Raw genomic sequence first — 16,181 nt, 5'->3', positions numbered from 1 at the left:
CGATTCCATAGAGCGAAGGAATAGTAGTAGACGAAGGGCTGAAAAGAGACAAAACGAAAATGGGAAGCACTAGGCAGTGTGTCAGAATGCCAAAGCTGTGACAGTTATTGTTTAAACGTGAGTTTTTTTCTTTATCTTTGATAGTCAGTATAAACCTATTGAAGCATTAAAATGGTATGATATCGGTCCTCATTTTTTTATTTATTTGACTACCGCAGTAATAGAGTCGTTTACTGCGGTAAAAGGCAGTATCCCGAGTTTCATGACGACTTGTAGAATGTCTGCCTGTGGTTCTGAAAAAGTGCCTTCCCGCTAAACTTTCTTCACTCGGTTGGCATACACACATCTATCACTACGTCTTGCCAACCAGGACCGAGGCAAAACCTTTACTTCTGCTTCTCCAGTTTCCGTAGCTTTCGTACGCTTATTAGTAAACGAAGTACAGTTATACCCAGTCTTTCGGAGTATATGTGCTAATCTTCTACAAAGCGGCAGGAGAAAAATTGGCGGGAAGTTTGGTTATTGCTTTAGCTACCCGCCAGCCAAAAAGTCGTCAGAAAAACACTTTCCCTGTGTGACGGACACGCAAGCAAGTAGTACATGCGTGTACAATGTTAGCCAGAAATGCCTGGTGCGTCGACACCTACGGCAATTTTTGCTAGTCAGGTGAGCGTAAAAATGAGCCACCATTCCTGCGGTTTATGTATAGAATATAAATAGAATTGCATATTATTGGTTATGCATGATATCTTTATTTATTATCTTTAAATGTCACTATACTCATATTGAAACAAAAGCAATATGAAAACGTTTTGATTAGCCAGAAATGCATGGTGTGTCGACACCTACGGCAATTTTTGCTAGTCAGGTGAGTGTAAAAATGAGCCTCCATTCCTGCGGTTTATGTATAGAATATAAATAGAATGGCATATTATTGGTTATGCATGATATATTTATTTATTATCTTTAAATGTCACTATACTCATATTAATACATTAAAAGCAATATGAAAACGTTTTGATATTCATTTGACTTCCTCAGGTAGAGTCACTGTAAACATAAACGAAAACATAGCCGCAAGCTTAGATATTGTTATCGTTTGCCGCCAGCCAAAAAATCATCAAGCAAAACACTCCCTATGTGACAGGTAGGCAAGAGTTTGATAGCAAAGCAAGTACCACAAGCTAGTATGTTATTAAGAAATGCGTAGTGTGCCGCCACCAGATTGGTAGATGTGGTCTGGTTTTTCATGGGTTCCAATCGCCGCTACCAAATTCGTAGACAGAATGAAGGCGAATTACACATGCTTCTTTAGTCACTGTTTACATTCTATCACATCAGACGTGCAAATACTATACGCAAATTCACAAACTAGTAGGCTTTCGAAGGGTATCGCATTGATGGGTTAGTTTATGCATTATATGATTATTGGCTTGAATACTCAAAATAAGTTTAAAGTGCATAATTTTAATATTTAATTACTTGAAAAGTACGGATTTGCGACGGAAGTGATGTACACCATCGTTCATATCACAACATTTCCCACCAGAAACACATAAGTCACATATTAAATTCTATGTTTGGGTGAAACTATTCAAAGAAAACCAGCATTTCAAAAATTGTATAGGGGGCTGTCTGCAGGGACGTTAAATTTTGTTTTGGGTTGAGAAACTCAAAATTCAAAGAAAGCATTTCAAATAACAATAGCCCTTTAAGAACTAGGGAGTAGTTAACAGTATATACTGATGTTTTAGAACAACTCCAAGTTGTAAATAAACATTTTGACGTAAGTGTAGAATTGGGTATATGTAAAGATGTTTGCTTGTCTTTATTTCAAATCGCCACTGATGTTACTATAGACTTGTGGTACTTATATCTGGGGATGAAAATATTCAGAATGATAAAAGCTACTTAATGATGCAGGTAAAAATTGGAACCTTGAGATCTAACATAAAGTAACCTAACCTAATTCTTGGTAACTTAAAGATGCTCGTCTTAGTGTTTTAAAAAATCGTTGCCGACATTACTATGAATTTATTATATATAAACATGGGCTAGCAGATGATATAGGGAAGGGTTGCAGATTGGCAAACATCTTTGTGAATACTTAAAATTATGTAGAATCATTAGATAGATAGATAGACTTTATTTGGCACTGAATCAATGTCCATGAAGTGCAAATAATGACAAGAACACATGGTTCGGAATAATAATTGCAAATTGCCGAGGATAACACAAAAAGCATGTACGCTTATTTCCATTGTGGTCCTCATCAGATTGTTATTCTACACTAAGTCGCACAGACAACATACATAGGGGGTTAAGGGGACCAGAGACAATCATGAGTAATACCAGTCAGTACACATATGACACATAAACATTGTTATAGTTTTGCTAATATTACTAAAATGTTTGTACACATAGAATATTGAGACCAAAAATTGAGCACCATCACAAAAAGGAACATTGCATTAAGCAAAGGAACAACAAAATAATGTTAAATTGTAACAAAACAGTATGAGTGAGTACTATATCAGAGTAGTACCATTAATATTATACTGCATTATTCTACAGCTGTATGAACATGTATGAGTGTGTACTATATCAGAGTAGTACCATTAATGATATACTACAATATTCTACAGCTGTATCAACATGTTATAGTGAAAGCTACACTGCAGCTAGGGTGACCCATTAATTAAATGGAACATTTTACGTGAATCTTAGGACGGAGTGGGCAATTAATATGTGCATTAGGGAGTAGTATATTATAACCTGAAGCACCAGAGGTAGGGTAAAGGGGACCAGTACTCATATGAGTAAAACAAGAAGGAGAATGAGGAAAAAGGTCAGATTATATCTGTTCTCGGACCCTACCTGAGACATATACCATATTATGACTAGCAAAACAAAGGTGGAAACCAATTTGTAACATCAATCATTGTTATACTAAACTAAACTTCTGAAGGACAAAAAAAGTGGGGAGGTCAGAACAGTTATGAGTGAAAGCAGATTTGGATGGTATTACTGTTGGAATCAGGTATCCCTCACTAAGCTAGTAGTGCATAAAATCAAAGGCTGTTCTCTGTCCATAGCTGAGACATATAGTAACCCTTGACTTTTCTCTTGAAGGTAACCTTGCTATTTGACTTCTTAATGGACACAGGTAGTGAGTTCCATAGTTGAGCACCTGTGAAGTGAAAGCTGTTTTTGGTGAAGGGACCTGCATGAGGTACAATAAGAGACTTTTGACTGTTCCGGGTTCGGTTCTCAGCTGATAATGTAAAATTACAGCTCACATATGAGGGAGCAGAATTATGAATGACATTGTAAACCTGGTTTAGTTTCAGCTGCTGGACACGATATTTTACAGGTAACATTCTACCTTGCCAAATTCTTCTATACCAATATGACTATGATGAGGTAAATTTAGTATGAATCTAATGATCTTATTTTGTGCTGCAACCTATAGCCGAGATTGTTTTTTTCTGCTCAGACTACTGTACCAAGAGCTACAAGCGTAATCAAAGTGATGTTGTAACAAGGCTGAGACCAGAAGGTTTCCAAGATAGGTTACCTCTTGTTTTGACTCCAAGACATTAACCCCACATCTGACCTGTACATCGCTGTGTTTCCTGAGGTTGGGTTTTGATGCGAAGACAATACTTTTACCGAGGTGTAAAGACAGCCTATTTTCTATGAGCCAGTCCTGAACCGATGACAGTTCGACACTCAGTTTCTCCTCTTCTTCTACCTGAGACAATTAGTGCGGAGTCGTCTGCAAATAGCAGTAACTTACAGTTCACCGCACCTGGCATGTCGTTAATAAAGACCAGGAACAGTAGCGATCCTAGAATTGAACCTTGTGGTACAGCACAAGTTATCTCTCTGTCATCTGAGCAGGCTTCATTTACCTGTACAAGTTGTTTGCGACCTGTAAGGTAGGACTTGAACCAGCCAATATTCGCCACTCCTAATGCCTGAAGTTTTTTCAATAAAATGTCATGAAAATTATCTTGTATAAAATTATCTTGTCTCAAATACAGGCATACATATACCAAAGGATTTTTCCCCCTACACGGGGGGTAGCCAAAAAGAAAAAGGCATAGAAACCACTCCCACCCATTCCATTTCCTTTATATTCCACTCCCCTCTTGGCATCTCCTGGATGACGGGTGATCCCTGTATCCTGTCCACTGCCCTGGGTAAGAAGTAGTGTTGCAAGACAGCACATACACAGCAATGCAGCTTCATAAATTTGACGACCTCCCCCCTCTCCATCCCCTCATGCAGAAAAGGAGAAGACGGGGAGAAACCCCTTCGGTCTGCATCAAATATTTTCTCATACATACTTCCTCACCCCCCATCCCCCCACCCACTCCCTCTCATGCATCACAGCATCATCTATACACAACCCCTCTCCATTCACCCCTATCTTCTATCCTCTCCCGTCCTTCCTCCACAGACATTCCTCTCTTTTGTAATGCCCCTTTCACCCCATCCATCCATCTCATCCTAGGACGTCCCCTCATATTCACTCCTTCCACCTCTGCCTTCCACACTTCTTTTACTAATCTTTCTTCACTCATTCTTTCCATTTGTCCAAACCATTTTAATACTCTTTCATCAACCCTATCTCCCAGTTCCCTTTCCACCCCTGTTCTCCTCCTCACCGCCTCATTTCTCACTCCATCCAGCCTAGTAACCCCTATCATATTTCTTAGACATTTCATCTCAAACACATTCAAACTCCTCTCTTCCTCTCTCATGTTCCATGTTTCTGCCCCGTACAATGCTATTGGCACAATCACTCCTTCATATAACCTCCTCTTAGCATCCATTCCCAGATGTCTATCTCTCATTACACTTTTCAATCCACCAAGGCATTTACTTGCCTCTTTCAATCTACATTCTTCCTCCACCTCCACTCCTCCCTTCCCTGCCACATTCGCACCCAAGTATCTAAAACTATCCACTCTCTCCAGTCTTTCACCCTTAATGCTTACTTCCAGCCTACTGTCACTCTCTCCCCTTGTACATCTCATCACCTTACTTTTACCCACATTTATCTTCAGCTTCCTTCTTTCATATGCCTTCTCAAACTCTGTCACTAACTTCCTCAATCCCTCCTCTGATCCTGCTACAAGCGCAGTGTCTTCAGCAAACGACAGCTGGCTCACCTCCCACTTTTCTCCATTTTCTTTAATCATCTCCAACCCATGACCTACTACCCTCACATTTACCTCTCGCACCACCCCGTACATGTAAAGATTGAACAGCCAGGGCAACATAACACATCCCTGATGAAGTCCCACCTTTACCTCAAACCATTCATTCTCTCCATTTCTAATCCTAACACAAGCTCTACTACTTTCTTGACTGCTGTTAACAGCTTTCCTCCTATCCCATATATCTGCAGTACCTCCTACAGTGCCTTTCTGCCTACCCTGTCATAAGCCTTTTCCAGATCCATAAAAGCCCAAAAAACATCCTTACCTTTCCCTATAGCTTTCTCACACATCTGTCTTACCACAACGATCTGATCTACACAACCCCTACTTGTCCTAAACCCACACTGTTCCTCACCAATTACTCCCTCTGTTCCTCTCCTAATCCTCTCAATCAAGACCCTCCCATAAGCCTCCCCAACTACACTCAACAAGCTGATCCCTCTGAAACTACTACACTCACACTTGTCCCCCTTTCCTTTGTAAAGTGGAACTACACAGGCACTCCTCCAGTCCTCCGGCACTCTACCCCCTCTTAAACAAACATTAGATAACCTCACCAGCCAGTCCACCATAGCTGTACCTCCTTTCTTCAGACATTCTGCATGGCATCCATCCAGACCAGGTGCCTTACCTGCTTTCATCATCTTAACAGCTGCTTTCACTTCATCCTTCCCTATTTCTCCTTCATTTTCCTCACTCATCACTCTCATTTTCTTGGCAATTCCCACTGCAACTACCTTTCCCTCCCTATCCTCCTTCACATTTAGCAACTCCCTAAAATACTCTGCCCACCTTCCTCTCACTGCCTTCTCTTCCATTATCATCTCTCCATCTGCACCTTTTACCTTTTCTTCTCTACTTGATTCGCCTCCTCTTTCTCTTTTAATTTACTTCCAAAATATATTTTTATTGCTTTCAATTTTTTTTTGTCATACTCTTACACCATTTCACATCTGCTCTCTCTTTGCTTCCTTTATCTCATGTTTAACTTCACTTCTCTTTACTTTGTACCTCTCATACGATTCCCTCGTCCTACTTTCCAGCCAATCTATGAAAGCCTGCTTCTTCTCTTCTACACATTTCTTTGCTTCCTCATCCCACCACTCACTACCCTTCTATTTCCTCCCGCCCACCTTGTTCCACACACCATCTTTGCACACCTTATGACTCCCTCCTTGAACCATCCCCATTCCTCCTCCACTCCTAGTTCTACTCTATCCTTTACTGCCTCCCACTCCTCTTTCAGGTTCTTTTTATACTCACTCTCCTTTTTTTCCCCTCATTTAAGCAGTTCACTCTAAGTACCTCCCCACCTTCTGCCCTTTTCCTCTTTCTCCACCTATTCTCCACTCTCAATTTACCTTCCACCAGGAAAGGATCTGATATTCCCCCCTCCCCTTAGAGCATGTACATCCTTAACTCTTCCTACCATACTCCTGGTCACCACTATACAGTCCATTAACACTCTATCTGCCACCCTTCTATGCACTACCCTCTCCCATGTGTACTTATGCTTGACTTTCTTCCTAAACACTGTACATGCTATTATCAACTCTCTTTCAAGACACATCTCCACCATTGTTTCTCCACTACAATTTTTACCTGGAACTCCATACTTCCCAATCACTCCATCTATTGGTTCCTTTCCTACCCAAGCATTAAGGTCTCCCAATACAACTACATTGACATTTCTCCCTAATCCCTCCATGCACTCATTTATATCTACCCAAAAAGCCTCCATTTCCTCTATGCTCCTCTCACTACCAACTTCATACGCACTTACAAAAAACCCACGTCTCCCTTCCCAGCTTCACCTTCATCCACATCAACCTTGATGAAACCTCCTTCCACTCCACTACCCGCTTACTTATCTCTTCACTTACTAGTATAGCCACCCCTTTTCTCACTCATCCCCTCTTCACTCCTGAGTACCTCCCAGCTACACTCCCAAACTCACAGATGCCTTTTCCTTTCATTTTAGTTTCACTCAAAGCCAGCACATCTTTCTTCTCACAAACATTCTGCCTATCTCTTCCCTTTTACTCTCATCTGTACCACATCCACACACAATAAAAAACCCAAACCTTAGGGTACTGGTTAGAAAACTTCCAGACCCTCTTATGGCTTTCCTTCTTTTTTAGGAATGTCCCCTTTTGGGGCTACAGGTAGCATGACTCCTAAACCCATCCCCGTCCCGTTTTTTGTCGCCTTTTACGACTCAAGTGGAAAGATTTGGTGGTAGCATTCTCTTCCCCCACCACAGGGTCGGCGAAAAAAAGGAAATGAATATTCAGAGAAATGGTACAGGACAGTAACAAGGGGTTGGGGGACAGCATAACGGAGGGATAGTCGTAGTATAAAAGTGTCATCATTTCTCTATGAACAGAGTTTTCCTCTATCACAGACAAAATGATGTGTGGCTCTGGTCCATAGGGGCACCCCATATATACCCTAAAGTATGAACTGCATGCTACTTTGCCACAATAACATGCAGCCAATACCCCAGATGGGGTGAAGGAATACCCCAGACGGGGTAAACATCGAAAAATCTATTCCCCATGAGGGAGAGACTGGGTAGGTTAGATATCGTCAGAATAGGAGAATACTGTGCTTGATTTATCTTTTATTTGAAAAATGTTGTTGTCATATCTCTCATTAATAACTGGCTTTGCATGCTTCTCTAAATCGCAATACTTATTTCCTAATGCAGCCTCCATATGGGGGTGGGGGTTTAGTACAGACAAGTGATTTCCAATTGAAATGGCACCCCCGATGAGGTCAAATCAACAGGAAAACTGTTGGGAAAAAATTGCCTGTTGGGTATTTTCTGAATGTTAGGATTTATACCCCTGAATGCAGTGTAACTTTGGATAATACAATATGTTTTTTCCACCTAATTTACCTCAAGTTCATTGAGGGATGATCTTGTAGACCAGTAAGATAATATCTGAAGTCAGGTATGACATGAGTGCAAATGTTCATTGTGATTTTATTCGTGGTTAGAATCTAATTGGATTGCGGATCCTGTTTACCATGTGTATTTTATCCAAACTGCACTAAGTAATTGTCTTGGCTGACATCCCATAAATGTCAATAAAACTGATATCTATCACCAGGACATGATGATCAGGAGAGGTATGTAGCAATATCTTTGGGTAGCATGAACTATTGAATGGCCAGAAGTTGCAGTGTCAAGCAAAAAAATTGCCAGGAGAACCTTCTATTCATAACAAGGTCTGTATTTCTGTCACAGGATGAAGTTTATGGATTCCCTAGGCACCAAGAACTCAAGTTTAAATGCCAGTAGAGGAAAACTATTGACAGCAGTAACGTGATACATGCTTGTCAGGCACTGACAAGATCAGAGGTCTCCAAAGTGGTTGATATCAATCTATGGCAGTCAAAGCAAGTTATTTTACCTATGTGCATTACCTTGCATTTACTTGTGCTAAATTTCATTAGTGACTTATCAGACCATTGCTGTAATTTATCTAAATCTTGAATATCTAATTGGTTTAAGTGATCATTTGCCATTCCGCTTAATTTTGTATCATCAGGAAATTTGGAAACAATAGATTTTAGTCCGTGGTCTATATCATACTATGAATAGAAGTGGCCAAAGAATGGAACCCTGAGGAACTCCACTCGTAACATTTTTCCAACCAGAAGTATTTTCTATTCAAAAGAACTCTCGATCATTGAACCAATTACTTGTCCAACTTAATAGGCTACCATTTATTCCGTGTGAAGCTAATTTAGTAAGTAGTCTTTCGTGTGGGACGGTATCAAAAGCTTTTGCAAAGTCTAGATATATTAAATCTATATTGTTTCTTGACATAATTCGAGATAACTGTGTTGTAGAATTCAAGTAAGTGGGATACCGTCTGAAACCATGCTGGCTATCATTTATCAAACAGTTACTTTCTTAATGATGTTTGATAGCATCTCTGATGATAATTTCCATTAATTTTTCCTACTATTGAAGTCAAACTTATAGGCCTTTAGTTATTTGGATTCTTTTTGTTGCCTTCAGATATGATGGATTTCTAGAAAATAATTTCTAATGGAACAGCAATCTCATTTTTCATTTCCTTTAAGATTCTTGGATGCCAACCGTCATGTCCTGGTGTGTTATTAACTTTGAGTTTCTCTATACACCAAACGTGGTGGTCTGAAACTTTGCCACAGTTAACTTGGCGATGTGTCAAACGTGATCCTCTTGTTAGATACCTAGGCATTGTTATAACCACCAAGGATCACTAGTCTCCCTTTGCACATATTGGCCATTGCCATCCAGCTAATGATGTTGCAGTTGACAAACCGAACCAGATCTTCACTTTTGTGAGTGCCAGTGTTGCTGATGCAGTGAACGCTCGTTTACCAGCCGCTGATACATGCAAGCGTGTGCTGAGGAGGGCCCGTGCCAGTAACCGTCCCAAAGAGCCCCAGCCTCTTCATGAACTTATCATTAGTGGTAAATGGGCTGTGACAGCAGGCGACTCTCCAATTCAGTTCCTCCTACATGAAAGTGGCCCCGATTCTGATGAGCGTGTCATCATCTTTGCCACAGAAGAACATCTCCAGTAGCTAGCAGCAGCAGCAACAGCAGCAGATACTTGGTGCATGGATGGCAACTTGGCCATGTCCCCGTCAGTCTTCATGCAACTGTATGTTATCCAGGGAAGAGTTGATAGTGTTTTCCTACCCCTCGCCTATGCCCTTCTTCAACGGAAGATTGCCAATGACCGCGTAGGCAGTGTTGCACCCATCACCTTTCGCCGTGTTCCTGCAATGTTTCCGCCCGAACTGTGGAACATGCATGAAGTCACTTTGGATAATCAAGCCTGTACCAACAACATCAGTGAGGGAGGGCTGGAACAACAAGTTTTCATCCCTTGTTGGCCACCATCATCCATCCATCTGGAAGTTAGTAGAGTGCCTGAAAGCCGAATGTGCCAGAGTCACCACAGTGTTGCTCCAGACTAGAAATGGGTGTCCGGCCAAGGAAGCGTACCAAGCAGGTGTGCATGGAGCTTCAGTCTCGGTTACGCAACCTTTGTGAAGATAGGGTCTCTCACAAGAAGACCATTCCTCAGTTCCTCAGAGGGCTTAGCCATAATATTCGTGGTGGGCAACCCAACATCTAAACATGAACAGACTCTGATGCACAAATGGTAAACAATATTGTGACTTTGCATATTAATGATTATTTTTCGGTAATGTGTGATATATGAATTGTGACATTTGCCACATTTTAAGTAATGAAAATTATTCAAATTAAATCATCATTATTTTATCGGCTCAATAAACTTCCCAGATTATTTAAAGTTGATCATTTAGTGATAATGAGTCATTTGACCGAAACGTCTAGGTCCGAATGATCCGGTCCGAAACGCCCTACAATTCTCAAACGTCACGTGATGACCCACAGTGGACAGAAAAAATTGAATGTGACCTGTGTGATGCAGTTTTCTCCCGAGAGGATCATCTCAAATGTCACGTGATGAACCATAGTGGAGAGAAGCCTTTCAAGTGTGACTTGTTTGATGCAGCTTACTCAGAAAAGAGTGCTCTCAAGTATCACATAATGACCCACACTGGAGAAAAGCCTTTCAAATGTGACATGTGATGCAGCTTACTCAGAAAATAGTGCTCTTAAATGTCACATAATGACCCACACTGGAGAGAAGCCTACACCGGTGTTGGGTTTTGGTATCGAAACCTGGGGCAATGCACGCATGTGTAGTATAAATATTTGAGAAATTGTGCTTGTCCGTCTGTCTGCTTGAGTGCCATGGTATGTATGCCTCGAAACTTCGACGATATGGAACCAATCGTTGCCAAAATTGGAACCTAGATTGGTCGTTATACTTGTGGATTAATTATAATAATCATGCCAAATTACAGCAAACAGGATTGGCTCTCTCCGTTTGCTAAGTGTTGGAAAGCACTTGTTAAGAGGCAGTTGGATGAGCCAAATGAGATCATACATGTTATTTTGTTTATTTCTCAGTACTTCATGTAACATGTGGATTTCTCGTGATGTGTTTCCGTGTATTTCGACAAGTCTGAATTTTTTATGATGAATTCCACCTGGTGCCATTTCTGCCCAAATTCACTCGTTTGTTCGCTTTTCATGTAGGGTGTGTGTGTGGGGGGGGTGTATCCCGGCAAATTGAAACTAATAAAGGATTCGCATGAATCACACAAACATTGATTTTTGATATCCTTGAGTATTGGATGGGCGAAAATATCACCAAGATTTTTTGTTTCCAGTTATGTGTGCTATTGTATATCATAGTTCTCTTCGTAATATTTATTCATTCACTCCCGTGGTTTGCTGTTTTTCACTTTACCAGTAACTTAGAATATTGAATCTTAGGCCACATAAAATTGGTGATTGCCTTTTAAAAAAGATAAAAGTGGAAATGAGTGTTTTTATTGTATATATTTTCTTTCACAAAAAATCTAGAGTTTATCATTTCATGACATCTTAGGATATACATTAGAAATACCCTCGCAATAGAAAAGTAAGTTTACAACTTGGACCTGTAAGATTCACCTAAACATCTGTCTTCTTTCTGGAACAATAAACCCAAGTGACATGTACAATCGCGGTTTTATTATAATTATTTTTATTATTGTTGCGTCAAAACTACCAGTACTTTCTCCCACCGATTGATTAGGCAGCAAATTTATATATTTAAAAGATATGTATATATATAATATATATACATATAGGTGGTGTAAAAAGGTGCATAGACCAATATACCTGGGCACTAGGAGCACATTGATAGACTCGACAAAAAGTGAGAGGGTACAGGGTGAACAAAGGCCACAGTGTGTATAAACGTGATTTAATTTATCTCCTTTTTCGTTCAAGTGTGTAGTCCACATGTCCAACTAAGTAATCCGTGACCAATGTTAACGGTGGTGGTTGATGGCGAGCAGTTTGGATACGTAGGTGGGCACCTATTCGAGGGCTGGGACAATGTAACCGGTGTGGATGTAATGTGCACATATCCCATTTTCATGAGTGATTTTAATAATCAATTTTACTGTTCTTTTTTAGGTCAGGAGAGAAACCATTTCAGTGTGACCTGTGTGATTACCCTTTCTCACAAAAGGGTGATCTCAAACAACACATGGCGCACACAGGAGAGAAGCCATTCCAGTGTGACCTGTGCAATAAAGCTTTTTCACAAGGGTAATCTCAAATGTCACATGATGAACCACACATGAGAGAAGCCATTCCAGTGTGACCTGTGCATTAAAGCTTTTTCACGTAAGGCTGATCTCAAATGTGACATGATGACCCACACAGGAGAGAAGCCATTTCAGTGTGACCTGTGTGATTCTGCTTTCCCACGAAAGGCTGATATCAAACTTCACATGATGACCCACACAGGAGAGAAGCCATTCCAGTGTGACCAGTGCAATAAAGCTTTTTCACGTAAGGGTCATCTCAATTTTCACATGAAGACCCACATAGGAGAGAAGCCATTCCAGTGTGACCTGTGCAATAAAGCTTTTTCACATAAGGCTGATCTCAAACGTCACATGATGATCCACACGGGAGAGAAGCCATTTCAGTGTGACCTGTGTGATTCAGCTTTCTCACTAAATAGTCATCTGAAACGTCACATGATGACCCACACGGGAGAGAAGCCATTTCAGTGTGACCTGTGTGATTCTGCTTTCTCGCTAAAGGGTGATCTCAAACTTCACATGATGACCCACACAGGAGAGAAACCATTTCAGTGTGACCTGTGTGATTCTGCTTTCCCACGAAAGGCTGATCTCAAACTTCACATGATGACCCACACAGGAGAGAAACCATTTCAGTGTGACCTGTGTGATTCTGCTTTCCCACGAAAGGCTGATCTCAAACTTCACATGATGACCCACACAGGAGAGAAGCCATTTCAGTGTGACCTGTGTGATTCTGCTTTCCGCCGAAAGGGTAATCTCAACCTTCACGTGATGACCAACTCAGGAGAGAAGCCTTTCCAGTGTGACCAGTGCAATGAAGCTTTTTCACGTAAGGGTAGTCTCAAAGTACACATGATGACCCACACGGGAGAGAAGCCATTTCAGTGTGACCTGTGTGATTCTGCTTTCCCACGAAAGGCTGATATCAAACTTCACATCATGACCCACACAGGAGAGAAGCCATTCCAGTGTGAACAGTGCAATAAAGATTTTTCACGTAAGGGTAGTCTCAAAGTTCACATGATGACCCACACAGGAGAGAAGCCATTTCAGTGTGACCTGTGTGATTCTGCTTTCCCACGAAAATGTGATCTCAAACTTCACATGAAGACCCACACAGGAGAGAAACCATTTCAGTGTGACCTGTGTGATTCTGCTTTCCCACGAAAGGGTGATCTCAAACTTCACATGATGACCCACACAGGAGAGAAGCCATTCCAGTGTGACCCGTGCAATAAAGCTTTTTCAAGTAAGGGTCATTTCAATTTTCACATGAAGACCCACACAGGAGAAAAGCCATTTCAGTGTGACCTGTGTGATTCTGCTTTCCCACGAAAATGTGATCTCAAAGTTCACATGATGACGCACACGGGAGAGAAGCCATTTCAGTGTGACCTGTGTGATTCTGCTTTCCCACGAAACGCTGATCTCAACCTTCACATGATGACCCACACAGGAGAGAAGCCATTTCAGTGTGACCTGTGTGATTCTGCTTTCCGCCGAAAGGCTAATCTCAACCTTCACGTGATGACCCACACAGGAGAGAAGCCATTCCAGTGTGACCTGTGCAATAAAGCTTTTTCACGTAAGGGTCATCTCAAAGTTCACATGATGACCCACACGGGAGAGAAGCCATTTCAGTGTGACCTGTGTGATTCTGCTTTCCCACGAAAGGCTGATCTCAAACTTCACATCATGACCCACACAGGAGAGAAGCCATTTCAGTGTGACCTGTGTGATTCTGCTTTCCCACGAAAGGCTGATCTCAAACTTCACATCATGACCCACACAGGAGAGAAGCCATTCCAGTGTGACCAGTGCAATAAAGCTTTTTCACGTAAGGATCATCTCAATTTTCACATGAAGACCCACACAGGAGAGAAGCCATTTCAGTGTGACCTGTGTGATTCTGCTTTCCCACGAAAATGTGATCTCAAAGTTCACATGATGACGCACACGGGAGAGAAGCCATTTCAGTGTGACCTGTGTGATTCTGCTTTCCCACGAAACGCTGATCTCAAACTTCACATGATGACCCACACAGGAGAGAAACCATTTCAGTGTGACCTGTGTGATTCTCCTTTCCCACAAAATGCTAATCTTAAAGTTCACATGATGACCCACACAGGAGAGAAGCCATTCCAGTGTTACCAGTGCAATAAAGCTTTTTCAAGTAAGGGTCATCTCAAAAGTCACATGGTGACCCACACGGGAGAGAAGCCATTTCAGTGTGACCTGTGTGATTCTGCTTTCCCATGAAAGGTTGATCTCAAACGTCACATGATGACCCACACGGGAGAGAAACCATTTCAGTGTTACCTGTGTGATTCTGCTTTCTCAGGGAAGGATGGTCTCAGACGTCACATGATGATCCACACAGGAGAGAAGCCATTTCACTGTGGCCTGTGTGATTCTGCTTTCCGGCGAAAGGCTTGTCTCAAACATCACATGATGACCCACACAGGAGAGAAGCCCTTTCAGTGTGACCTGTGTGATTCTGCTTTCCCACAAAAGGGTGATCTCACACTTCACATCATGACCCACACAGGAGAGAGGCCATTTCAGTGTTACCTGTGTGATTCTGCTTCCTCACGAAAGGCTGATCTCAGACGTCACTTGATGACCCACACGGGAGAGAAACCATTCCAGTGTGGTATGTGTGATTATGCTTCCTCACGAAAGGCTCTCAAACTTCACATGATGACCCACACAGGAGAGACGCCATTTCAGTGTGACCTGTGTGATTCTGCTTTCCGACGAGATTCTGATCTCAAATGTCACATGATGAACCACACAGGAGAGATGCCATTTTAGTGTAACCTGTGTGATTATGCTTCCTCACGAAAGGCTGATCTCAAATGTCACATGATCTCCCACACAGGAGAGAAACCATTCCAGTGTGACCTGTGTGATTCTGCTTTCCGACAAAAGGGTCATCTCATAATTCACATGATGACCCACACAGGAGAGAAGCCATTCCGATGTGACCTGTGTGATTCTGCTTTCCTACGAAAGTCTGATCTCAGAATTCACACGATGATCCACACAGGAGAGAAGCCATTCCGGTGTGACCTGTGTGATTCTGCTTTCCAACGAAAGGTTGATCACAAACGTCACATGATGACTCACACAGGAGAAAAGCCATTCCATTGTGGTATGTGTGATTATGCTTCCTCACGAAAGGGTGATCTCAAATGTCACATGATCTCCCACACAGGAGAGACGCCGTTTCAGTGTGACCTGTGTGATTCTGCTTTCCCACGAAAGGGTGATCTGAAACGTCACATGATGACCCACGAAGGAGAGAAGCCACTTTATTGAGACCTGTCTGATTCTCCTTTCCCACGAAAGGGTGTTCTCTATTTTAGCGCACATGACGAAAATACCAAATCAGGAATTATCATTGGGTTTTATCTTAGGGTTCTTATAATATGCAGCGAAGAGTATTTACAAGATGAAATTATATACATAATCGCTGCATTCAGGAACCAAAGGTACCCCGAGGGCATGTTAGGGACGTCACTACGGAAAGCCACTAAAATCAGACGGAGGAAAGAAAGTGAAGAGAGGGCAGATTTACGATACGTTGTGGTTCCTTACTCTGGCCTCTCTCACATGCTTTCCAAAACGTCGAGACAGGCAGGACTTCTCTCACAGGGAAGAAAATAGGACACTTGGTCACATACAAAACCAAGACGAACCGTGACAATAACATCATATACAAAATTCACTGCAATG

At 41.7% G+C, this 16,181-nt stretch overlaps 1 protein-coding gene across 1 annotated transcript; it reads left to right on the top strand.

The window, feature by feature from the left end:
- The first annotated feature begins 1,050 nt into the window (after positions 1 to 1,050).
- On the top strand, positions 1,051 to 14,705 carry LOC143041169 (uncharacterized). The gene is made up of 2 exons (XM_076212992.1): positions 1,051 to 1,147; positions 12,304 to 14,705. The coding sequence occupies exon 2, from the start codon at positions 12,540 to 12,542 to the stop codon at positions 14,700 to 14,702; it is 2,163 nt and encodes a 720-aa protein (XP_076069107.1). The 5' UTR covers positions 1,051 to 1,147; positions 12,304 to 12,539; the 3' UTR covers positions 14,703 to 14,705.
- The last annotated feature ends 1,476 nt before the right edge of the window (positions 14,706 to 16,181 follow it).

The sequence above is a fragment of the Oratosquilla oratoria genome, chromosome 30 (assembly GCF_046742065.1).
Source record: "Oratosquilla oratoria isolate Oo_2021 chromosome 30, ASM4674206v1, whole genome shotgun sequence".
Taxonomy (NCBI): domain Eukaryota; kingdom Metazoa; phylum Arthropoda; class Malacostraca; order Stomatopoda; family Squillidae; genus Oratosquilla; species Oratosquilla oratoria.
The sequence above is the reverse complement of the archived record's forward strand: the minus strand, read 5'-3'. Positions and strand labels throughout refer to the sequence as shown.

Coding starts and splice junctions, on each gene's coding strand:
- LOC143041169 (XM_076212992.1), top strand. CDS start 12,540: ATGATGACCCACACAGGAGAGAAGCCATTTCAGTGTGACCTGTGTGAT.